Genomic DNA, 26,432 nt, shown 5'->3' with positions numbered 1-26,432 from the left:
GAATGGGAAACCTGTAGCACCTTCAGGGGAGTGAACCTGAAAGACTAGAAAATAATATTAGACTTCCAGGAAAAAGGGGGGAAAATGCTTGAATGCATGGGATGAGGTCATACTTAATTGCCTTTACTACACATTTGTCCCTTTTCAAAGCTTTTCTTCACAACTATAAACATTTAATCTCTTTTCTCTCACACAACACACATACATCCACCATTTAAAAGTCATTCCAATACACATTTAAGACCTTTATCCTATTTTAAAGATAACATTTGCTTCATAATTCTTTCCTCATAATAACATATTGATTTCAGTGTTAGGGACCCCTGACCATTAGGTCCAGTTGTGGCCGACTCTGGGGTTGCGGCACTCATCTCGCTTTATTGGCCGAGGGAGCTGGAGTACAGCTTCCAGGTCATGTGGCCAGCATGACTAAGCCGCTTCTGGCGAACCAGAGCAGCGCATGGAAACGCCGTTTACCTTCCCACCGGAGCGGTACCTATTTATCTATTTGCACTTTGATGTGCTTTCGAACTGCTAGGTTGGCAGGAGCAGGGACCGAGCAACGGGAGCTCACCCCGTCGCGGGGATTCGAGCCGCCAAGCTTCTGATCGGCAAGTCCTAGGCTCTGTGGTTTAACCCACAGCGCCACCGGCATCCCATTTCAGTGTTAGCCAAGGCAAAATAAAATGTCAGATCTAGTCAATATACAACATAGGCTTGGATCTTACATTGCCCTTCTGGGGTCCCCTGCTCCACAATTATTTATTTCCCCCCACAGCCTCCAGTGCTACTTCCTGCACTGTTCTGGTGCTAAACTCTCTAGGGCAGATTTCCATGGCTGCATAGGGAAGGGTGAAATTGCTTTCCCACCCTGGCGCTGTGTGAGCAAAATTCTGTTCACAGGAACGTAGCATCCAAGCCATAGTGTTACTGACAAAAATCCACACAGTGTATCAGCAGTAACTATTGCACATGTAAGAAGCCTCTTGAGTATTCATAGGTCAGAACAGCTTATGTCATGTGAGGAGGCCTGATCCCTATGCAAGTTTCTGTTCTATATTAGTTGCTGATGACACCCTGATCTATCACTCCATTCCATCAGAATCAGGTGAGGCACAGAAGCAGTTGGATCAGAGCCTGGAGAACAATAACAGGCTGGATGAGGGACAGTGCCTTGAAATGGAATCCTTACAAGATGGATGTTCTGTAGGTAGGTACATGACATACCTACAGAGCCCCGCTTTACACATTTAGAAACCCTCTTTCAAATCTAAATAGAAGATATATAATGCTGCTATCTGTGTTGCTTCAGCAAACTTATGAAGCAGTGTCCAAAAAATAAAAAAATAAAAATGACATTTCAGTTGTTCAGAGTAAAATGGAGGATAACATTTCTTTTCAACAGATTCACTCCCATCTGACTGAGGTGAAAGGTTAAAGATGGGGCAGAGAGGAAGGTGCAGGGGAGGGTGCCTAACTCGTTTTGCAGGATTGAAGACACTCCCAGTGATAATAGTAATAATACTGCACAGCTAGTTTAAATGACATGAACAGTGGAAGTAAAATGCAGTAACTAAAAAAAATATGGGGGGGGGGTTAAATCTAACTAAGTCATTGTGCGAGTGGAACTTCTCCTCACCTTTCATGCCCACTCCCAAATCAACTCTAGAGGGTTTTGGGAAACGCCAGAGCAAATTTGGGAGGGGGCACACAGGAGAAGGATATGGAAAGTGTGTTCCTCTTGTGCAATTACTTGGTTGCATACAACCAGGACTGGTCCACCCATGAGGCAAGGTGAGGCAACCGCCATGGGTGACAGGATGCATCACTTACTGCTGCCGCCACAGTAGCAGCAACAGCTGCAACACACTCCTTGGAAGCCAGATCTGCCACATGCTCTACAGCAGGGGTCAGCAACCTTTTTCAGCCATGGGCCGGTCTACCGTCCCTCAGACCATGTGGGGGGCCAGACTGTTTTTTTTGGGGGGGGGAATGAACGAATTCCTATGCCCCACAAATAACCCAGAGATGCATTTTAAATAAAAAGACACATTCTACTCATTTAAAAACACGCTGATTCCAGACCATCCATGGGACGGATTGAGAAGGCCTTAGGTTGCCTACCCCTGGTCTACAGCCTTCCCAATGCTACCTTGACATCAGCCTCTTGGTGAATAGGGTGCACTGCCGGTCTCCTCCCAATTCCTAGGGAGGAAATGGTGGGGGCGGTCTCCTGGGCCCAGCACCTGTTAACCATCCCAAGTCTTTTGAGCTTCATGTAAATGTTGGGTGAATGACCAACTATTTTTCAGCTGAACATGTTCTGAAATTTGTCATGCAGAGTGAACCAATAATTAAAGAAGGCAGCTTCTGCTGCCGTATCACTTACAATGCCATGTTGATCTCTAGTTTCTTCTGATTACTGCATTGCAGTGGGTTCACCAGCATCTGAATTTGCAAAAATATTTTGCAGTCATAGACAGAAAATAGGTGGTTGCTAGGCATGCACCCCATGAGTCATATCAACTGACCCTAAATCTATTATGTACTGTTTGAGGTCTTCCATTCAATGTTTTGTTACCTAGAACTAGATACTACACCAGTATAAATTAATGAAGTACACTATTCAACAGCAGGGCAAGCACTTGCCATTCAGCTTTTGTTGATCTATGGGACTCTTTTCTTTGTGTCTTTAATTATTTATCCCCCAAAGTTCTTATGGAATAATAGCTCTTTGAAAAATAAAAGAGAGATTAAAACTTGAATTTGTATTCCTAGCCTCTCCTGAACACTGTGAGAGTGGGGGATAGGATCACACTTGATCCCTCTTTCACTTATGTAATGCAGCTGCTGTGGTAAGTAACACAAGGCATTTGCAGCATGGAACTACAGTCTTGAATCTGGATTAGCCTCTACTGTTGGCTTGTGTTTGTGGATGGACATGCAGAAGTGGGGAGGTAGTAAACTACTTTTTTAAAAGTCCAAATTCAAAAAGTTTTAGAAATACTCTTATAAATTGAACGGCCAATGGTATTATATATTACTACAGTTGAACTGGACTGTCATCTGCAACAACTGGTCTAATACATAATATTAACCATTCTGAATTTTGCTTTGACAAATTTATTTTCATTTACGTGATATCTGTACTAGAGTACACTTATGTATTGAATTTTAATATTTATCTATATTTTATACATACATGTAAACCTATAATGTGCTAGTAAAAGCCATCAAGGACATAGGTGGTTGGTGCTAAAGTTCTAAAGAAGCATCCTGTCCAGGAATGGTACATTTTGTAATAAATTTGCTCCCTGAATGGGTAGATCAGTATCCAATTTCGTACAATCTTAATTTCCTGGCCTGTGAAATCTTATAGTGGAGACCAGACAGGTGAGAGTTTCTCCCTCAGTCCTTGTAGAAGTGGTGGTTTGGCAGGAGCGGAATTCTTAACTATTAATGAAGCAAAGAGAATAACTGTTACGATCTTGGAAAATCTTGGAGCAGACCTACAGAGGGACTGGTTGGCACCATTCTGGCTCCTGCCTGGTCTGTGTATATTTTCTGTCTACAGCAGTTTGTTTGTCCAGTGAGATATTTCCCTGCAGGTAAGAGTGTGCTGATTGCAGTGTTGGGTACTGTTTGATTGCTGGCTGAGTGAATACAGCTGGGGTGTGGGCCAGAGCCTGCCTTGCAAAATGAACAGGCTCTGTTGTGGGCAGCAGGGTCATTTAGCAAGGAGGCACTACCCAAAGGGATTGCTGCTTTGGGTCATCACTTCAGGGAGTAACAGGGGTGCTCCCCACTGTCAATCAAGGTAAAGAATTATAGGCTCGCTGCTGTGGGAGACAGGCCTGTGACCCTCACTTAGAGTGAGAGTCTTCTAGAGGGGCAGTGTGGTTTGGTGAGGTTCCCCCTGAGTGTTAGACAGAGGCAGAAGGGTTGAAGTGGCCTTACCATCTTTCTCCTGACAGTGTGGCATGTGCTGGGCCTAAGTGGCTCTAACTTCCCAGTTATATATGATGTTATTGAATTACAGTGTAAAATGTGTCTGGGTGGGCAGGTAGCGGGGAGTTGCCAATATATTGCCCCAATTTCAGTGGCAGTAGGAAAGGGAAGGTACAGTTGGGGTGGAGGAGCTGAGTCTGACCACTATCTGAGGCAGAGGCTTAGGTAGAATCATAGAGTTGGAAGCAACCCTGAGGATCTCTAGTGTAGTCCAACCCCCTGCAATGCAGGAAAATGCAGCTGTCCCTACGGAGATCAAACCTACAACCTTGGTGTTATCAGCACCATGCTCTAACCCAGTGTTTCCCAACCTTTTTTGGGCAAAGGCACACTTATTTGATGAAAAAAATCTCGAGGCACACCACCATTACAGCCCCGTAACGTCAGCGTGCAGCGTCACGCCGGGAGGGACGCACGAAAGTGTAAGTTTCAATTTTTTCCCCTCCCCCTTGCCGGGGAACCTCCAAGCTTTGGGGGTGGGGGGGAGGAGGCAGCAAAGCGAGGCAGGAAGGAGAGCGCGGCTTGGCTGGGTGAGCTTTGGCAGGGGCAGGGAATGAGAGCCGCAAGGCGGGCGCTGCGGACGGAGGCGCTGCCCGCCGAGCTCGCAGGCAGCCAGGCAGGCAGATGGCGAGAGCCCCGCGCTGGGCGGCCTCTCCTCGCCGCCGCCGCCCCGCCTCTCGCCTCTCGCCGCCCGACTCGCCCGCCTCCCTCCAGGCAACATCTCGCGGCACACCAGGCAACATCTCGCGGCACACTAGTGTGCCACGGAACAGTGGTTGGGAAACACTGCTCTAACCAACTGAGCTATCCAGCTGATATAGGGTCATTATTCTTTGTTCTTGTCTTCTCACTCCTCTGTAAGTTACTGGTAGCTTATCTGCTGAGCCCTAAGGTTTGGTGGTACTGTTTCCAAATGTCAAATTGGTCCATAATAATATAAGACCATACTCATCCAACCAGAGGCTGATCTGACTTGCAGAGAACGAGACAAGCGGAATGCAACCAGGCTCCTGCTTCTTGATCTCACTTTGGCTTTTGATGCCATTGACCATGGTATCCTCCTGGATCAGCTCTGGGGAATGGGATTTGGAGGCACCCTTAGCAGTTTGGACCAGTTTACTTGAGAGATCACCTTACCCCATATATGCCCACTTAACCTCTTTGATCTGCAGAACTGGCACTGTTACAGGAGCCACATAATACTTGTCCCACATTTGTAAGAAATTCATCTTTTAGTGTTTTGCAACTCTTCACCTATTGACACCAGGCAGTGCCTTCACTGTACTCTTTTGGGAGCCTGCTAAAACCACTTTTGTTTAGGCAAGCCTCTCCAAACAGGGAGAACGTGGGCGTGTGCTTTAATCTGGTGTTTAGTTTATAATTGATTTTCTTTTAAAAAAAGTTTTAAATAGTAGTTGAACTGTTTTTACCAAGTAAGTTACTGTTTTACTTTTTTTGTAAACCGCTTTGCAATCAAATGTTATATAAAACTTGGGACATAAATACAGTAATACACAAATAACTAGATTGGGGCAACTGGGCTAGTACGTTTGGGTGCTACTCGGAGTGTGTTGACTGTTCTTTGCTCCCAGCTTGCAGCGGGACACAGTAACACAATCCAGCTTCTAAGGCTCCAATCTTATGTCATTTTCTTTCCCTGGGAGCGAGCTCCGCTGGGTAAAGAGTTACTAGGACCGTAGATAAATACTGCGAGAGAGAGAAAAGGGGGCGGGAGAAGCCAGAGAAAACGTTGAACTGCCACAGCAGTTGCCTCCGTAGCCGTTTCGCCCACCGCTGGGTTCCTCCCAACTTTATGCTCTTATCTCTGTCTCACCTGTTACACAAATCATCCCAGTAGGTGATGGTGGAGGGGTGGGGTGGGCAACCGTGATTTAGAAAATGTGGTTATTTGGGAGCCAGATGATACCTGCCGTGCTTCTTCCTGCGTGTGTGTGAGAAAGTAACCCTCGGACACCAAGCGGCGGAAAGAGTGAATGCAGGCAGAGAGAGAGAGAGGGAAAAAGAGGGAGGGAAGAGTTCCACCTTCGGCTTGCTGGGAGGCAAGGAGTAGCTGGGGCAGTAGCTCCAGTTTGGAGAGCTACAGGTAGGCGGCGGCCTTTATTATTATTTTCCCCCAAAACATTTTCTTTTCCCAGCTTTCTGTGGAGTCGAGTTCTTTTGCGCCACCTCCCCTTCGGCTGCTTTCGTTTTTCCGGGTTGGGAGCGTTTGGGAAAAGCGAGAGCAGGGGATCCCAGGTGACCGCGGGGGTGGGTCGCCTTTCTTCTTCCCCCCGCGAGCTTGAGCTCTCTCCCTCTCACCTCCTGCCCGCGATCCCGCGCGCTCTCCGGCGCCGCTTCCAAGCCCCCTCCCACGCTTCCTCCGGGGGAAACGCGGCTCCTTTTCCTGTTCCTCCGTCTCCGGCGGCGAGCGAGAGGGGTCTCCGGCTGGATCTCCCCCCGCCCCCCGGAGCCAGTCAGGGCAGGGCGGCCGTGTTTCCCCACCCCCTTTCCCCGTGCTTTTTCTTCCTGAGGTAGCAGCACCAGCGGCGGAGGAGCCCGCGGGGCGAACTCGCTCCCTTTTGCAGAGAGGCATTGCAATGTACCTGTGGCGCCTCCTCTTCGGCCCCCCGGCCGGCCGGGCTCACGGCTGCAGCCCCCGCGCGGCCTCAAACAACTACTGAGTCTTCCAGAAAGAGGCAGGAGAACAAAAAGCAGAGGCTCTTGGACTTGTGCGTGTGGTGGATGTAAGTTTTGCTCCCTCCCCTCCGCAGAGCAGCCTTCGCCCCAGAGCCCGCGCGATGCCTTTCCCCCTGAGGACGGTGTCGCCGCTCAGGCTGTGCCGCCTGGAAGAGGACGCGGCGGCGGCGGCTCCGAGGGACAAAGGAGGCTCGCCCGCCGGGCGAGGCGGCGCGGAAGGGCTCCTCTTCGGCTCCCTGGAGGAGGTCTGCTCGCACTCGCTCGTCTCGCTCCTCTGGCAGCTCTCCGACCTCTCCCGCTGCGCCGGCGACGTCTTCGGCGGCATCCAGACCCAAGCGGACAGCCTGGGGCGGCGCAGCGCGCGCCTCCAACACCGCCTCGACTCCCTCAAGGCTCTCGCCGCCCGCCTGGACCACCGCAAAGTCAAAATCCGTAAGTCTCTCACGGGGCTGGAGGGAGCCGTTTGGCCGGGAGGGCGCGGTGGGCGGCTGCCTGGCTGGCTTGGCGGGAGTTCAGACCAGGCTGTGGTGGTGGGTTTGCCCCGGGTCGCCTCCTAGAGCCCCTCGTTGCCGTTTTGTGTTGAGAGACGAGAGGCTGGCGGCAGGGCATGGGGAGGGGGCAGCAAAACGGATGGAAGTCTCGCCTGCAACCATAGGAGCCAAGGGGCCGGGGTCCCTTTGCCTCCCTCCCTAAAATATTTGAGGAGACTGCTCCCCCCCATTGACGAGCCCTGCCATTCAAATGGTCTGCGTGCATTGCGTCTTGTGATCGATTATGCAGGTTGAGGCATACCTGGGCCCTACCGTATTTTATCCAAGTTGACACCCTTGCCTGCAGCTGGGAATTGGAGGGCAGGTAGACCACCCCCTTCCCCACTTTGTAGTGAAGAACTGAGCCCCCCTCCCCCAAGGTTCGGGCTGGGCAACTGATCTCCCCAACTGGACCTTTTTAGTGGGCTGTAGGGGTCAGGCTCTTGCAATCGGTGCAGGCTCCACGGGTTTGGCTGCATTGCTGAAATGCTCTGCCTCTCCCAGGCAGAGATCTTACAGCACAATGTATTTGGGAAAAAACCACACACACACACACACACACACACACACACAGGGGTATTTCTTATGGAGCTGGGCGTTGGCCAAAATGTTCTGAAATTGGAGTCTGTTTTGGGATTAGAGTCTCTTCACACGTTAGGGCAGTCTGCACAACATGGGTACTTGGTCTGTGTGCATTCAGTGAGCTACTGTACATTTATATATGTTTGTCAAACATGATTATCTGCTTGCGGAGTGCATGCTTGAGGTGTGATCATAGTAGAAGGCTTTCTTTTTTAAATCAGGAAAATCTGGCCAGCACCCTTGCACATCTGCGTGCTGTGTATGTTTGTTTTAAAGAACAGTGGAAGGAAAAAAAGGAATGAATCACTGACAGTTCAGATTCAAAATCCATTTGTGTTGCTCATTGAGAAACTCTTTCCAGTTCTTTTAACAACTTCTCAGATGTTAGTGGAAATGTGGTTCTTGTTTGACCTGATTAGTTCAGAGGAAGCTTGCTTTGGTAATGTTATAATTTGAGGAGTGTCTCTTTCATGAATTCCCTTGATAAATCAAACCCTGAGCATAATAAAGCACATTGTTTTGGAAAACATGTAAGTGGGCTTGTAAAAGTGCATTCAATCTCTCTGTAAGAACATTTTTCACTTTAAAGATGTGTTAAGTCTCAGTATTCCCTAAGAATGCTGCTCAGTAAATTAAGAACACATTAGGTGCAACCTAGGTATGTTTACCTTCATTTATGCCCCCTTGAAATCATTAGGCAAGGTTAAGTTGTGCCCAGTCATGGAAATCTTTGGGCAAGGCTAAGTTCTTCTTGATAGGTCTGTCACCACAGACAGTTTCACAAGTACCGTAAGTCTTAATTTCAATATATGTCTTCTCCATGTTAGATAGAACCATGCAGAATTTACTTTGAAGATGCTCAATGCTAGATTGAGCTTTGCCAATGGGCACACATGTATAGGTAGCAACAAGGCTTGATTACTGTATCATTTTATTCATGGGGCTGCCTTTGAAAAGTGCTTGGAAACTTCAACTGGCTCAGAATACTCAGAATAACAGGGCCTTGCCTTGGCAACAGATTTCTCTACTATACATAAAAGATATATCTTAGCTTAGAGACTTAAGCCCAACACATTTAAAGTGCTAAACAGTTTATAAATCCCCAAATAATCTGGGATGTCCTGGATGAGTCTGCCTGTAAACTGAGATGTGCAACTAAAGGTCTTCATTGGGAGCTCCCCCATCAGAGGTTGGTCACTGGACAGACTCTTTTCTATAGGCAGACTCACCTGGCACAACTTGACCTTTACGTCTTAGACACCAGCCCACACTTGTCTTATTTGTCTTAGAATTCATCACTAGTATTATTTTGGTTGTAACTGTATTTCTTATTATTGGATATAATTGTTTGCACTGCTGAACTCATTTTTAATCTACTATTGTTTATATTGTTTTACTGTTTTGAGCCAGAGTTGTAAATTAAAAAACAACAACTGCCTCAAAGACACTTACAGTGGAATGGTTGGATAAAAGGGTTTTTAATTTAAAAAATTGGCTTCAAAAGGTGGTGTGAAAAATCTGCTTAGCTGTCCTTGTTCCGACTTCCATTCATATATTTTAATGAATAAACCTACCACTCAGAATACTTCACTGTGCACCCTTCTTGATCTTACCCATTGAAAAAAATAGTAATTCTAGTCAGGCGTCACTGGCCGCTACTTACGTTTAGGGTTCATATGTTGTAGGTACTGAATTAACAACATACAGAAGTGATTGATTTAAAAAGTACTCTTGATTTAAAAAGTAATCTTATGCACACTTTATTGCGAATAAGTCCCATTAAATATAAAGAGACTTGCTTCTGAGTGTGCTTGCAAATGCATTATTAACACTTTCCAATACGTTGCATTTTTTCAATACAAGTTCCTTGATCAAATGTATGTGTATTAGTGCTTTGCCTCATACTACATGCATCTCACCATCAAATCCGCCCCCCACTCCTTAATTTTACCTTCTCAGACATTACCCACATTTAGCAAACTTTGCTGATGTAGTAGTTTGCTTTTTATGTGTACAGGTTATTCAGAGTTCCAAGGCAAGCAAGAAAAAAATTGCATGATCCATAGAGTTCTGTTTGTTTTGAAAAGAGAACGCTCCCATGGAAATATTATACAAATAGTATTACTGCTTGGTGTTGGGATAGTGCATTTTGACTGTTCAGGGTAGATGCAAAACAAGTCGTACTTCCTTTGTGTTATCGGAGACCCTGCCATCCAAAGTTCAGAGGTAGAGCATGACAAGGTTTTCCCACTGTAAGCTCCAGCCTTATTCAAGAAACTGTTAGCTCCTGTGTGCAGTGTTTGGCATTTCCTGCTAGCTCCGTGAACAAATTTTCAGTCTGTGTGTGTCCTTTCTTCCCTTCCCCCTTCTGCAGTTTTGCTGTTTGTCCCACTCTGTGAAAGGAAGGCTACAATGGGTGAAGGGTAGTGAGCTCAGGAGAGTAGAGGAGCTTGTTTGTCAGCTTTTCTGATGGGTATCAGTTTTCAGCCTTAATTTGCCACATTAGCTGTAGGATGATATTTGGCTGTTTCCCTTACATTACATTAAAATTTGTGTCTCTGTTCACTTCTTAAAATATAATTCTCTTTTTATTTCAATTTGTTGTTGATTGCAAAACAATTAAAATGATTAAAGTATTACAATACAGTCCATTATATTTGACATAAATTTGTCCCAAACAAGCAGTTGGGAAAGTCAAGAACAAACCTTGGCTTTATCTCATGGTTGTTTGAGCACTGGTTCAGAAGTAACATGGCCAGCTCACAGTTCATGCACCATCTAATTCGCTTAATCATGGCTTATGGCTCAGCCAAGGTGTGTTAATACGGCAGTGCATTAGTATATCCTCTAAATTCAGGCTATTAATGCATATTTTCCACAAAGTTGTCTGTCTTACTTTATGTTAATAAAGTGACATAGGGGAGGGAGAGTTTGAAATATACCTGCATAATGACCTACACTGTCATAACTTGGATTGTTTTAAATGTCATATATTTGATTTTATTATGATTACATAGTACTGGTTTATCCTAGCATACAGTTGCAGTATAGGCAACTTGGTTGTGCTTCTGCTTGTGCATCTATCTCTTCCTATTTGACCAAATTTATATGCCTTTTTAACATTTGAAGTTTGTAAACATTCCCTGTGTTAGTTTTAATGTATGCTGTTGGTCCTATCCTTCAGTTAGGGTCCTTATTGCTTGTGGTAGATGCTGAGAGGAGAAAAAATGTATTTGAGGTTGCTGAAAGCCAGTTGACATTTTGTGAGGTCCCGCAGTTGTGGTTAAAATAGTTATGTTTCAGCTATGGACATATTGGGAATAGCATCTTCCATTTGCATTTTCAAACTGACACTTTTGTTGTTGTTGTTGTAAAAGTTGTTTCTTGGAACACTCATCTATTTCCAATAAAGGACTTTTTGTGTGTTTCTCTGAGAATACTGAAGCTGGATTGAATTTACTTATAGAGTCTTGAAAGGAAGTATATAATAGTCTACTAAACTTAGATTTTTTTTTTTTGTCTAGAAACTTGGAGATCTGTTGGCTCCACCCCTATTTCCCCCCCCTCTTAAAATTATAATAAAAATACCTTGAAAAACATGGGCTTTAAATGAGATGTTTCTTCTTGTATTTGAAACCTAGAAATCAGTCATTCTACAGGATGCTGGGAGGATGCATGATTTATTTGTGTACAGAATATATTATGGCTATATAAACATCTTTTTCTGTAGGGAAAACCCAAGTAAAGGTAAATGGTTCTGCCTGTTCACCCGTTCCTGCTAGATACTTTTTATATAAATTGTTGGAGGTTTACAGAAAAGCTGCTTTTTAAATGGATATTTCCTTTTCTATTTATTCCAGTGTCATGCAGTGAGATGACTAGAGCTCATATCTCTTCCATACCCACCCAGTGCTAGGAAGGAAATGCTGTGCAATGCAACCTGTGACTGTTTTTGTTTTATTTGGAGTCAGCTGTTTCCGCAGAGAAGATCCCATTTGGCTCACTGCATCTCTTGCTGCAACAAAGAAAAACACTGTGAGAGGACTTTCCTGTGTTGTTAAATTCAAAACAAAAAGAAGCACAGGAATGGAAGAAGAATCTTCTCTTCTATGCCCATCCTCCACAGCACTTCCTTTCTTGTAGATATTTGCTTGTAAAAACACTCACACAGCGCCGAAGAAGACTGTATGGCATCTGCCATGCAATATAATTCAATAGAAAAACAACTATTTATATTCTTCTGTATCCTTGCTCTTTTGCTGGTTAGTCTTGTCCATTTCCCTTTGAAAACTCTTGCTGACATGGCTATTGAGCATGAGTAAATTATAGAATAATAGAGTTGGAAGGGACCATGAGGGTCATCTAGTCCAACCCCCCTTCATGCAGGAATCTTTTGTCTAATGTGGGGCTCAAACTCATAATCCCGAGATTAAGAGTCTCATGCTCTTTCGGCTGAAGTATGAGACACAGTTAAAGTCAAACTAATAAGTGGTCGTTGGAGATGCCCCATAGGAAGGGAGCAACAGCCTGATTTTAACTGTAGGAGTAATATTCAGCAGTCCTGATCTTAAATCCTTCCTGTAATGCTAAGGTCTTAGAACAGAGCTTTCCAAACTTGTGTGTCGCAAAACATTAGTGTCTCAGCTGCAGTGTGAAGATGTGTCATGCGAACGGTCCCATGCTCCTCCCACGGCTGAAAAGTTTAACCTCCAGTTTGCTAGTAAAACTGAATTACTGTGTCACAAAAGGATGCAGGTCTAAAAAGTGTGTCACCAACATGAAAAATTTGGAAAGCTCTGTCCTAGACCCTGTGGAGTCGCTAGAATTGGTGCTCTGAATGTAAACTGCATTTCTATTCAACTTAACCACAAATTACCTGGAGAGCGTGGTACACGGTCCAAATTACATAAAATTATTTATTGCAAAACCTCAGTAGAAACAAGTGTTCATTGGACACTTAACAAGCTTCTATATGTCCTTAATCTGTAATTATATATTAAGTGGAAGACTAATTATTTGTTGAAATTCAGCTTTTCCTATTGATAAAACTTTGCTAAAAGCAAGAACAGGACAAAAGGTTGCATTCAAACAAAAACCCTTTCTTTCCCAAAGGGAAACTGGTACAAAGCCTTGCTGCACTGAGGCAAGCCTCCATTTGAAATTTAATAAATGAAGATTTGTACAGAAAGGCTTTTATTGGCTGAAATGTGAAAATGCATTATATAATATTCATCTTGAACACAGTTTAATAAGTTGTAAAATGCTTCCTCAAGAGCTTCCATTAATGTACAAAATTGTAGTTTCACCCAAAGAGGCTGGATGTACTTTTTTTTTTAAGCAACTGTCCAATCCTCTTAATTAACAACCCTTGATTTTAGTCCACCTGTGTGTGACATGTTAAATCCATTTTTTTATCAGCAGTTGCAGATACTGATAATTCCTGGAATTGCAGCAGGCAAGGAGGGGAAGCAAATTTTGTTCCTTCCCTGCTATATCTATCTATTGAAACTGCTATATGCTTTGTGAATGATTCCACTTTTAAACGCTTCTTGCCACCTTCTGTGAGTCTGAGATAAAATCAGTGGTGCTCATGTGTGCATGGAATGGATACCTGTTGGAACAGCACAGTGGGATGTCATATTCCTCTTTTACCCTCAAAATCTGCATTGGAGTGTTAGGAGACTCTCTGGAACAGATTTAGGAGATGTGTAGGGAGGAGGAGAGGCAGGAGGAATTATTTTGCACAAGTCCGCTCATGTGATGTTGGGTCCTGCTTTTCTCCTCAGGAATTATCAGTTTTGTTTTGTTTAGTCGATTAGTCGTGCCCAACTCTTTGTGACCCCATGGACCAGAGCACACCAGGCACTCCTGTCTTCCACTGCCTCCCACGGTTTGGTCAAACTCATATTGGTAGCTTCGAGAACACTATCCAACCATCTCGTCCTCTGTCGTCCCCTTCTCCTTGTGCCCTCCATCTTTCCCAACATCAGGATCTTTTCCAGGGAGTCTTCTCTTCTCATGAGGTGGCCAAAGTATTGGAGCCTCAGCTTCACGATCTGTCCTTCCAGTGAGCACTCAGGGCTGATTTCCTTCAGAATGGATAGGTTTGATCTTCTTGCAGTCCGTGGGACTCTCAAGAGTCTCCTCCAGCACCATAATGCATCACAACTGGGAAAACCACCTGATGCTATTTGCATTTTTAAAAACAGCTCTGCCCATTAAATGCAAATACATGTTTAATGTCACGTGTACTTTGGCCTCAATAATAGACACATTGCATTTTATTTAATTCGTGTCCCTTCCCACTGTATGATAATATAGGATGACTGAGGACAGATAATTTCAAGCACAGTCTGTGTTTTGATGCAGAAATTAATTGAACTGAATTGATTGCATCTACTTTTCAATGTCTTGAAAAAAGTGAACTAGGAACTTATATTTTCTGTTAAAAGTAACTCCTTTTCATGTGGGGGTTTTTTTTTGGTCAGTGAGTACTTATCAGGAATATGTAATCAAAGCCATGTTTTTGGTTGCTGTTGACAGATCATACCTAGCTGCTAATTACAGCAATAATTAATGGGTGTAGGTAGGGAACAGGTCTTACCTTTGGCTGTCAGGCACTTATTATATGAAATATTGGAGAATATTACCTGGGTACCTGCAAGTCAGGTATAACAGGTGTGGATTTACTTTTGGAATTTCTGCTGTCTCTTACTTGGGAATGGAGTTACCGTATTTATGTTTGAAAATGCTGTGCTTTCTAAGGGTTATTTGAGATGATATGCAGCACTTGGAGTTAGCCCTGTTGAATAAAGGAGTTTGGTACATAGATGTGTAATATTGTGCCACTGTCTGTTTGTTCAGATACTTTTCATCTTTGCGCTTGGAGAGATGCCTCTGTAACAGGTGTGGGGAACCTCTGACCTTCCAAATGTTGCTGAACTACAACTCCCACCAGCTCTAGCAGGCATGGGATGATGAACGCTGTAGTTCAGCAGCATCTGTCAGGTCAAAGGTTGCCCAGACCTTTGTAGTAACTAAATGCAGAGCTAGAGATATGAAAGTATTTTGCCTTTTCAGATCTCAGAGTGGTATAGCTTTCTTATCTCTGATAAAAAAAATATGAATTGTCAGATGTTTGCTCGTGTCATCTATAGACAACACTGGAAACAGTGGTGCAAGGGAAATGCATGTACCGGTACATTTCTCTTGTTTTCGGATACTTGTTCTTATTGACTTTTATTATGGTTTCAAATGTCTTGACACCTAGGACCTTCATTAATCATAGAATTGCAGAGTTGGAAGAGACCCTGAGGATCATCTAATCCAGGGGTCAGCAGCCTTTTTCAGCCGTGGGCCGGTCCACCGTCCCTCAGACCATGTGGTGGGCCGGACTATATTTTGGAAAAAAACAACAAATGAATTCCTGTGCCCCACAAATAACCCTGAGATGCAGCTTAAATAAAAGCACACATTCTACCCATGTAAAAACACGCTGATTTCCAGACTATCCGCGGGCCGGATTGAGAAGGCGATTGGGCCGCATCTGGCCCACGGGCCTTAGGTTGCCTAACCCTGATCTAGTCCAACCCTCTACTATGCAGGAGTTTTCATTCAGCTGTGCCATACAGGGACTAAACCTGCGACCTTGGCATTTTCAGCACCATGCTCTAACCAACTGAGCTATCTAGGCTGAGTCAGTGTGACTACCCTGAATGACCAATATATTGAAAACTGAGGTATCCAGCTGAGTGGGGAACAAAACAAGCAAAGAATGTGTTTTTCTGTCAGTAGCAGAATTTGCATATGTGTGTGCGTGTAGATTCTTATATGCAGCAAAAATACAGATCCTGTACTATAACAAATGTGGACTTACTCTTCTTTCTTAACACCTATTCTTAAAACATTGCTGCTGTCTTTTGAATGAGAAAATATCCTGTTTTCCTCATTAGTCATACAAGGTTTAATTTAACTGGAATTGCTGAGCAAAGTAATCCCAACCAGGCAGAATCATCAGGAGAAGAGATATATGCTGGCACATCTTTGTGTAAATTAAGCTGCATCATAACTGCTCCTGGCTAGGGAAGCCATGGAGGCAGTGTAAACATTCATTTTCTACCCTTCCAGTGACTCTTGTGGGTAATGTAAATTACACCAGTCTCCATGGATGAAATCAGTGGATGAAATGAGTTAGGAGGCATCATAACTTTATGTATCTCTCTCCTCACCCCCGATGAGCCCATTTCCCACTCCTGAAACCTTTTTGCCCTTTGTACTGCTGCAAGATGCCAACTTGACGCCAGCAGGGCTTTCTGTCAGCCAGGACACTAGGGTAGGTTGTTTATGCTAGTTTAAGGCCAGATCAACTGCTTTGGAGGGCAGATACCATATTTTCCGCCCTATAGGGCGCACCGACCCATAGGGCGCACCTAGTTTTTTTTTTGGGGGGGGAATAAAGAAAAAACAATTATTTTCCCCCCCCAGGCGCGGGGCTGGGGCCGAGCTTCCCCTGACCCCAGCCCCCAGAACAGGCTGTTATCTGCAAGTCTTGGGAACCTGGCGGGAAGCCCGCGGTGCGCTCCGCTGCGCTCCCTGGGTTTCGGGATGCAGGCGGCTGTCCGCAAGCCTTGGGAGCCCGGCGGGAACTCCCAAATTCAATTCAAATACCAGCCTCTTCCACCTAGCATATATGGGGTTAGGATTGCGCTGTTAATTTTTGTTTTATAGTTCTGCTCCTTGTTGCGTTCTGGCACCTGCTCCAGGTTTCCCGCTTGGATTAGTAATGGCTTTGGTAGCAGATGAAATCACTTCAGAGGGAGTTCAAGAGGGCTTAGAAGATGGCTTTGTGGGCTTATCAATTGTTTCAGTTGCATAGTAGAGAAAAAGCTCAAATTACTGCTGCATGCCTTGCCATCCTCATCTTTTTAGGGGCAAACTGCGTTCTGTCAAATCAACCTCAAAATATACAGATAATAACTTGCCTATTTCATTAAAAACAAAACCACAGCATTTTAAAACAAGTTAATAAAGCATATTGGTACTTTAAAACATCACCATTACAGTACATAAGCCAGTTAAAAACTGGCAGCTATGGTTGTGAACACTTATGCAAATCAGGTATATTTTTAGTAAGTGATGAAGGCACACTACCATTGCTGCCTGCCATATTGGTAGTGAGGAGGAGTTTGTTTCATAAAATAGGCACCACAGTAAAGGCTTCCGGCCTCTGTGTTACTGCAAGATGGAGTTTCCAGGTTGCAGTATGGACAACAGAACATCATCTGAAGGCTGTGGTGATCTAACAGATTTGTATGTTCGAAGGCATTATTTTTGGTTACCTGATTCCAAGTTGGAAAGGGCTTTATATTTAATAATATCTTTTAAACATGGCTTGGTGGCAGTCTGGCAGCTCTTTCAGCACAGATATTATATGTGTGGACAGCCAGATTCCCCACTTAGCACCTACTATAGCTTCTGATCGTCAGGGTAGTCCCACCTACAGTAGTCATTACAGTTGTTCAGTTCTGAGGTTAACATGCATGAGTCACACTGGTTAAACCAGGGGTGGCCAGGATAATGCCCTCCAGATGTTACTGGACTAAAACTTTCATTGACCCACCCAGTGTGGCCAAGGGTAAATAATGATAGGAGTTGTACTTTAGCGGTATTTGTAAGGAACCACATTGGCAACCCCTATAATGTTTTACATATTGAGAGAGAGATGCAAGTTTCTTGTGTTTCAGAGAATGAATAACTTGCTTGGTGCACAGAAGAGTAGGGAATATGGGAGATACATGCGAGCAGCCACCTCTCATTCCCCACAAAGCACCCTCACTTGCACACATGTTGGAAAGGAGACAGGAAAAAAATGGCGCTATTTTTCCTTGTGTTGCTTGTTTCCACATGGACCCCCATGCTTATTTCAATAATAGCAAACCAATTCTATTGTGACACAGTGGTGCTCAATTATTTAGTGACTGTAGGAGCTAAAACCCAAAATAAAGCCCGTGACTTGAAGAGATTCTAGATCAACAAAGGAAAATAAAAACAAATTGGATTGATATAATTAAATAGGGTGGCTGGTGTGCACCATATTTTTTAATGTGTTTTAACAGTATGGTATTAATATAATGCCTGCTAGGCTCCATTTGGTTTTTGTGTTGTTACATTCAGCACAAAGGGTAATGAATAGGGTGGGGAAATATATTAATGAGGACCAGGAGGCTTCTATATAAATATGTACATGGGAAACAGATGAAAGATGTGATAGGAAAAACAGGCTTCAGCTGCAGCTCTTCAAATAACAGAACCATCACCCCACCCACTTTCTCTAGGTATTAGCATCATACTAATTAGCACCCGCATAACAAAACCTGTCAGGCAGGATTTGTCAGAGTAATGCTCATAGGGGATAGTTAGGCGAAGTCCTCTGCCCCTTAAATTGTCAGGTGTCTTCTGATCCTTTGCTAATAATTGCCCATTGGCAAAACAGCATCAAGCATTTTTGCTTTTCTGCTTAAAAAAATATGTGTGAACTAGGATCTAAAGATCTTTTTTGCTAACTTGCTTTGGCATCAGATCCCCTCTATTAATCATGCAGCAGGCTTCCATAGTTTTGCAGGTTTATAATACGTCAACTTGAAATTTTCTGAGGTGAGCTTATTTGAAATGCAATAAATCAAAGGGTAGCTAGCTTACTGTGATGAGGTTTTTTTTTGGAGGAAACATTTTAAACATTTATATACTGACTTTAATGATTTTAAGGTAGCTTACAAAAAATAAACAGTAAATTTTAAGACAAAACATATATGCTTGTCTTCATAATTCTGGGCATAATTATAATTATGATAGGCTATTACCTGAAAATATATAGTGGTACTCTATAAATAACAATATTTGAGACTGTCCCCTAGGAGATTTGAGTATTTTAGTTGGCTTTCTGGTAATCTCTGACCCTAATTTGCTTGCTTAGATTGTTGAATATTCCAGAAACTCAAGAATATTGAGACAACTGCTTGCAATCCAGTTCTATGAGGGAAAGCAGATGAAACAGTTCAATAAAGACATCTATTGTTCTACTTCCTCATGCTACTGTCAGTTGCTTTGTTACCGTATTTTTCGCCCTATAAGACGCACTTTTCCCCCTCCAAAAATGAAGGGGAAATGTGGGTGCGTCTTATGGGGCGAATGCAGGCTTTCGCTGAAGCCTGGAGAGCGAGAGCGGTAGGTGCGCACCGACCCCTCTCGCTCTCCAGGCTTCGCGGACCTCTCCTCAAGCAGCGGGAACGTTCCCACTGCTTGGGGAGAGTTGCAGGCATCCCGAAGCCTGCAAGCGCTGACCTCAGCGCGTCCAGGCTTCGCGGATCTCTCCCCAAGCAGCGGGAACGTTCCCACTGCTTGGGGAGAGTTGCAGGCATCCCGAAGCCTGCAAGCGCTGATCCCAGCACGTGCAGGCTTCGCGGATCTCTCCCCAAGCAGCGGGAACGTTCCCACTGCTTGGGGAGAGTTGCAGGCATCCCGAAGCCTGCGCGCGCTGATCCCAGCACGCGCAGGCTTCGCGGATCTCTCCCCAAGCAGCGGGAATGTTCCCACTGCTTGGGGAGAGTTGCAGGCATCCCGAAGCCTGCAAGCGCTGATCCCAGCACGTGCAGGCTTCGCGGATCTCTCCCCAAGCAGCGGGAATGTTCCCACTGCTTGGGGAGAGTTGCAGGCATCCCGAAGCCTGCGCGCGCTGATCCCAGCACGCGCAGGCTTCGCGGATCTCTCCCCAAGCAGCGGGAACGTTCCCACTGCTTGGGGAGAGTTGCAGGCATCCCGAAGCCTGCAAGCGCTGATCCCAGCACGCGCAGGCTTCGCGGATCTCTCCCCAAGCAGCGGGAACGTTCCCACTGCTTGGGGAGAGTTGCAGGCATCCCGAAGCCTGCGCGCGCTGAACCCAGCACGCGCAGGCTTCGCGGATCTCTCCCCAAGCAGCGGGAACGTTCCCACTGCTTGGGGAGAGTTGCAGGCATCCCGAAGCCTGCGCGCGCTGTTCCCAGCACGCGCAGGCTTCGCGGATCTCTCCCCAAGCAGCGGGAACATTCCCACTGCTTGGGGAGAGTTGCAGGCATCCCGAAGCCTGCGCGCGCTGATCCCAGCACGCGCAGGCTTCGCGGATCTCTCCCCAAGCAGCGGGAACGTTCCCACTGCTTGGGGAGAGTTGCAGGCATCCCGAAGCCTGCGCGCGCTGATCCCAGCACGCGCAGGCTTCGCGGATCTCTCCCCAAGCAGCGGGAACGTTCCCACTGCTTGGGGAGAGTTGCAGGCATCCCGAAGCCTGCAAGCGCTGATCCCAGCACGTGCAGGCTTCGCGGATCTCTCCCCAAGCAGCGGGAACGTTCCCACTGCTTGGGGAGAGTTGCAGGCATCCCGAAGCCTGCCCGCGCTGATCCCAGCACGCGCAGGCTTCGCGGATCTCTCCCCAAGCAGCGGGAACGTTCCCACTGCTTGGGGAGAGTTGCAGGCATCCCGAAGCCTGCACGCGCTGATCCCAGCGCGTCCAGGCTTCGCGGATCTCTCCTCAAGCAGCGGGAACCACCGCTGGGCTCCCACGGCTTGCAGAGAGCTGCCTGTTTGGGGGCTGGGGTCGGGGGAAGCTCGGGCTGCCCCAGCCCCGCGCCTGGGGGGGAAATAATTTTTTCCCTTTATTTCCCCCCCAAAAAACTAGGTGCGTCTTATGGGCCGGAGCGTCTTATGGGGCGCAAAATACGGTAATTTATCTGTTAATACTGCAGCCCATACATGATTATGGGCTAGGACACAAGTAACTTAGTGCAGAGGTATTCAACCTTTTTGGCAGGGCTCAGGAGTTCAGTTATGTCACCCTTTGCCTGCAGAGCTGGCAGCCTCTCACCCCTTTTCGAACACCCTTTTGGAGTGTTCCCCCAGCCTCCTCTCCTCTCCTTGGGAGTTCTCTGGGCAGCCGCCACTGCCACCCCTGGTCTCAGAGCTGTCCCCCCCCCTCCAAAGAGAGGTGCCTCCTTACACTGCCCCACAGGGGCCTGGGAAGCACCCCCTGGCCAGGCCCAGAGGCACCATTCACCTGGGGAGCTTGTAGTCAGAGCTGCTGCAACAAACAGCTTTGCAAGCCTTTGGGAGGCAGAGACGCGAGAGGGAATCAGAGGAGGGAGGGAAGGAACCCTGCCCATCATTCCCTGCCCATCATTCAAGGCACCCCAGGGTGCCATGACTCACTGGTTGCAAACCACTGGCTTAGTGGGCTGGCTGAGATTGGGAAGAGATCTTGGGGATCATAGAAGGCCTAGAAGCAATGTGGCTAAAAAAGGGTGTCTAGTAAGCAATATACTGATAAACGTGAACCAGAAGCAGGAAGGGTAGGTGAAGGAAATGAAGGCTTCAGGAAATGGATAAAGGAGATTGGGGGTGGAGTGGGACTCAGTATCTGGATGAGTGTTAATGGAATATGCAACAAGGCATGCCTAAGGTTGTGAAACAATGGCCAAAAAATTTTAGGGCAAGATTTGAACTTACTGGCCAAGTCTCTTTGGTTGCAGACTGCTCATTATTCTAATACATGACTATCACAGCCAAGTCAACTATAGTCTGCACTCTAGAAGAATTTAGTGCATATATTTGTCTTACACTTTTTTCTAAAACTGTTTGGCAGCCGTTAGGGAAATTGACAGGCACTGTATCCCTCAGTCCAGCCTGTCAGGCCTGTCCCAGCAAACCTCACCCACCTGCTAGTCATCCCATTCCCACATCAAAATTTATGGAGATTGTCCTATGTAATTTATGGAGATAGAGATTAACGCTCAGATTTCTGATCTTGGTGCACAACCACAGTTGTAAGTTTGGAGGCAAGCACTCTGCCTGCCCTTTTAAAATAGGTATATACTGTAGACTGAAAATGTTTTTTGTTTCAGAAGCTTGAAAAACAAACAAGCTGAAAGGTTTTTTTTAAAAAAATGCTCTGGTATATGCTAAAACAGATTAAATTCACTACAGCTGGTCTTAATGTATTTTTTGTTAAATTAGCCAGCATATTTTGACTTTGCACCTTTAAAAAATCACCTTTAAAAATCTAGTCTAGACAAGAAATATCTGTCATTGTTCATTGCATCTCTAACGTCAACTAAAAGGGCAACAGAGCGGGCCTGACCTATTTTAGCCTATCTGGCAAATCAAATGCAGATTTATTTATTTATTTATTAAAAATATTTATTTTCAAGAAAAACTATAAAACAGCAACACCTGGTAAGCATTTGACACTGAATGCATGTAACTAAAAATAGCTAGCTGCATACAGACCTGGCTTCAAGATCAAGTTTGAAGCCTAGATGTAGCCCAGCAAGACCACTTCAGGTAAAGTAGCAGATAAATTGAGAAGTCTGACCATTCACTGTTAGAGATTAGTGGCAATCTATTGTGTTTTTTATTGTGTTTTATAAACAAGAATAATGTTATACAAACAAGTATACCAAGTTTTCTCATGCCATTTGTATATCACAAAAATAGCATAATAAATGTGGAAAAATATCTACAACATATGTTTCATTATTAGTGGTCCATGTACATGTTCTTGGTTCATAACGAAAGTACCTCTAAGTTGCTCCTAGTGAAGCTCAATCGCAGGCTGAAAACCTTATATTTATCCTACTAATCTCCTTAACCTTAGCATCAGTCTAACCTATTTCTGCCCTAATACTGAAAATTAGAGACATTATTCACTTAGTTTTTTGTCACTTGAGTCTGTATGTTTATTAGGGCCTTACATGGTATTTTGTACTAAAGTCTGATGAAATGATGAAAGAGGAGAACCTTTTGTGAAGACAGATAAAATTTTATACATGTGAAAGTCAGAACTGGACTTTAATACAGTCTCATTTTGGCAGTTATAAAACAAAAGGTCATCTAAAACCATCAAAAGTTCAAATGAAAAATACCGGTAGCTTCCGACCTTTCAAAGATGAGCTTAATACAGTGTGTTTAACACAAGTGAGATTAAATGCTGATATGTCAAAAAAAGTGGCAACTTAATCAGAGCAGTGAACTTAAACATTTGACTGTGATCCTTATGGAACAACATTAATAGAAAACAAATTTTGCGGACGGCATTGTGCAACACTAAAATTTAAAACAGTTGGCAACTATCTAGCATGCAACATGACCTTTTAATTACTCACACAGATAGCACACTAAGTTGTTATTCATTCAAAGAGAAATTCATAACATCAAGTGAGAGCATCCATTACCACATGTATAAAGCGATACTGGTGGTTAAGGCAGCTGTATTTGATGTTCTCTCAGGGGTTGTATTGCCATGTGGAAGAACTTAGTATTTTCTGATTGGGGATAGGGAGAAGTGAACAAAACTGAAAAGTTTGTGAAGTTGTTTCTAACCCCAGTTGCATGTTCTAAATTTCCTAGGTTATTCATATAGTTCAAAGCTACTTTTCATTCCTTATATATAAGTTCACAGGACAACATAATTTGCATAGGTATTTTACATCTCTGGCAAATAAGTTTCTCTAATTTGTAATAGACTTTGTATTGTGCTAAGTCGAGGGACGCGGGTGGTGCTGTGGGTTAAACTACAGAGCCTAAGGCTTGCCGATCAGAAGGTCGGCAGTTCGAATCCCCGCAACGGGGTGAGCTCCCGTTGCTCGGTCCCTACTCCTGCCAACCTAGCAGTTTGAAAACACTAGGCGTTCGAAAGTGCAAGTAGATAAATAGGTACCGCTCTGGCAGGAAGGTAAACAGTGTTTCCATGCGCTGCTCTGGTTCTCCAGAAGTGGCTTAGTCATGCTGGCCACATGACCTGGAAGCTGTACGCTGGCTCCCTCGGCCAATAAAGCGAGATGAGCGCCGCAACCCCAGAGTCGTCCGCAACTGGACCTAACGGTCAGGGGTCCCTTTACCTTTAAGTACTGAATATAATGATTTAATCCATTTGTAATGCAGGTTGGGGAAGAATAGCTAGAGGCAATTTTATAAATGCTGAAATTTGCGTATTTTTCCCTCCCCGCCCCTCCAGGACCAATAGCTCAGATTTGACCTAACATTAAGACATTTTATTTTACTTTTATTAAAAGTAAATCTGTTTGTATGGTTTAACTATTTTTAAATGCTGTTATAAAAAGTAAAACAATTCAGCTGTGTTAGTCTGTTGCAGTAAAAAAACCCAGTGCCTTGTAAAACCTTAAAAACAAGACAGTTGTTGCAGTTTAAGCTCTACCTGTGAAAGTTTAATGCCACTGTTAGGCTTTTGTTAGCCTTTAAGATGCAACAAGACTTTGTTTTAAATATAAGGATATTTTTTTTAAGTACAGTTTTGCAATTTGTACATGGCAGAATTTTTTAAATCCTGCAAATCAACCCAGATATTTAGTTGATAACTTCTAATGTTGAAGGTATTGAATTAGTTTCTCCATGTGTCTTGTGATCATTAGCTACCAACAAATCCACTTGCCAGCTCTCCAGGGGCAAGTGTTCCTGGTTGTCGAGAGAGCAGGATACATAGGTACACACAGTTCCCCTTTCCTGAGCTGTCATTGTGCTGTGGTTTGCACAATAAACAGCAGAAACCTATTCTGAGAAACTCTTGTCATTAAAAAACCCCACAAATATTTTCCAAGCATCAACACAAATTAGATAAGACACAGCTCTAAGCTCTCTGGTTGTACCAGACGGTTTGGAAAAGAGGCAGGGTTTTCATTTGTGCAGGTGCATGGATAAAGAAAGAAATGGCAGTGATAACTTTGTTGCTCTTTCCCATGTGCAAATTAAGATATATTGTTCAGGTCCTCGCATCTGGCACAGGAGAAAACAAGGTTGCTCCATCTTCCATGTGACAGCCCTTTAAATATTTGAAGATGGCTATCATACCTCCTCTCAGTCTCCTCTTTACCAGGCTAAACATAGGCATTTCCCTAAACCATTCCTCGTAAGGCTTGGTTTCCAGACCCTTTATCATCTTGGTTGCCCTTCTCTGCACACCTTCCAGCTTGCCAATATCCTTCTTAAATTATGGTGCCCAGAACTGGATATGTACAGTATTCCAAGGCAGAATAGAGCGATACTATGACTTCTCTTGATGTGGACATTATACTTCTGTTGATGCAGCCGAGAACAGCATTAGCTTTTCTGCTGCTGCTTCATCACACTGTTGACTCATGTTAAGCTTGTGGTCTACTAAGACCCCTAGACCTTTTTCACATGTACTACTGGCAACCCAGGTGTCCCCTATCTAATATTTGTGCAGCTGGTTATTCCTGCCTAAGTTTACTTAAAGAGCTTTTAGCCACCCCTCCTCAGGGAGGGAGGATTCTCAGAAGTGAGAGGGTTGAGGGTACAGATTTGGTTATCTGAAAGCTGACCCATGCCAGGCCTTGATGGGTTCCTATGTGTACCTCCAAAATCAGAGAGGCATTCCAAAGCTGTGTGGTCTCCTGCCTGAAAGAGCTTTGAGTGCTATACACACACACATACTCAGTATTTTGTTGTGAAGCCCATTTTTGTATTGCCATGTACATCCATTTATGATTTGGCCAGTGCTTGCTTTTTAGAGTCAAACAAACTAATAACTATTATTAATTATTCTTACGTTCCATCTATGCTCATATAATACTGTAGAAGTAAAAATACAGGTTCCAGCCCTGAGGTACATGCAGTATAAAACAAAACAATCTCTAGAAACAGACTGAATGTAAGTATAATGTATTGTGAGGTAGATGAAGTAGATGAAGTTATTTAAAACAAAACCCAATTCACTTTTATATTAGTCTTTCATGGGCTCGTTACAACAGTTTTATAGGATTGCTCTCTGTATAATATTCTTATTCAAACACCATTTTTGCTGGTTCCTGTAAAGTTAATTAATGTGTTTCTTCTAACTCCTTGCACACCATTAGCCACAAACCACCTGGAGCATTGGAGAATTTATCTGCAACCATTTCCAGGATGAGATGAATGGTCCAAGTCATAAATCCTGGAGACTGAATGAATGAGATACTTTTTTTATTGTCAACCAGAATTGCCTTTGTAAAGATGCTAGTTTTTTAAGTGTCTAAAGAGGTAATTTCCCAATTTTACTATTAAATGGCTATTGAGAAAGATTTTACCAGAAAGATTTTGCCACAATGGCAAGTTGCAGGAAGCAGGGAGTAGAAATAAACTGACAGTTTTCCAAATGGAGATATGAAGGCAGTGGAGTCCCCCAAAGATCGGTATTGGGATCTGATCTTGCTAAGTTGTTCATAAACAATCTAGAGTTAGGGATGAGCAGTGAGGTGGCTAAGTTTGCTGAAGGTATGAAATTGTTCCTGCTCCTTAAAACACAAAGAGATTGTGAAGGGCTCCAAAATTATCTCTCCAAACTGAGTGAGCAGTAAAATTGCAAAGGCAATTCAGTGTAAACAAAAGTAAAGTGATGGATGTTGGAGCAACAAAAATTAATTTCACATATACACTCATGGGGTCTGACCAGGAATTAAATCTTGAGGTACTAGTAGATAGTGATGTTTCACCTCCACTGTCAGAGGCAGTACAGTGGTACCTCGGGTTTAGAACTTAATTCGTTCTGGAGGTCCGTTCTTAACCTGAAACTGTTCTTAA

At 44.3% G+C, this 26,432-nt stretch overlaps 1 protein-coding gene across 5 annotated transcripts in view; it reads left to right on the top strand.

Annotated features, from left to right (window-relative positions):
- Positions 1-6,021: 6,021 nt before the first annotated feature.
- The window catches only part of NHSL1 (NHS like 1), a 142,952-nt gene continuing 122,541 nt past the window's right edge, over positions 6,022-26,432 (top strand). For 4 of the 5 annotated variants that reach the window (XM_081187846.1, XM_081187848.1, XM_081187843.1 and 1 more), the window contains exon 1: positions 6,655-7,137. In XM_081187846.1, the coding sequence (XP_081043972.1) occupies positions 6,807-7,137 (331 nt within the window). In that variant the 5' untranslated portion in view covers positions 6,655-6,806. Of the gene's footprint in view, positions 6,113-6,654; positions 7,138-26,432 lie in introns of those variants that run through there. The other variant, XM_081187845.1, reaches the window with a different exon arrangement.

The sequence above is a fragment of the Podarcis bocagei genome (assembly GCF_964188305.1).
Source record: "Podarcis bocagei genome assembly, chromosome: 3".
NCBI classification, from domain to species: domain Eukaryota; kingdom Metazoa; phylum Chordata; class Lepidosauria; order Squamata; family Lacertidae; genus Podarcis; species Podarcis bocagei.
Note: the sequence above shows the minus strand (reverse complement) of the source record. Positions and strands in the feature narration are given on the sequence as shown.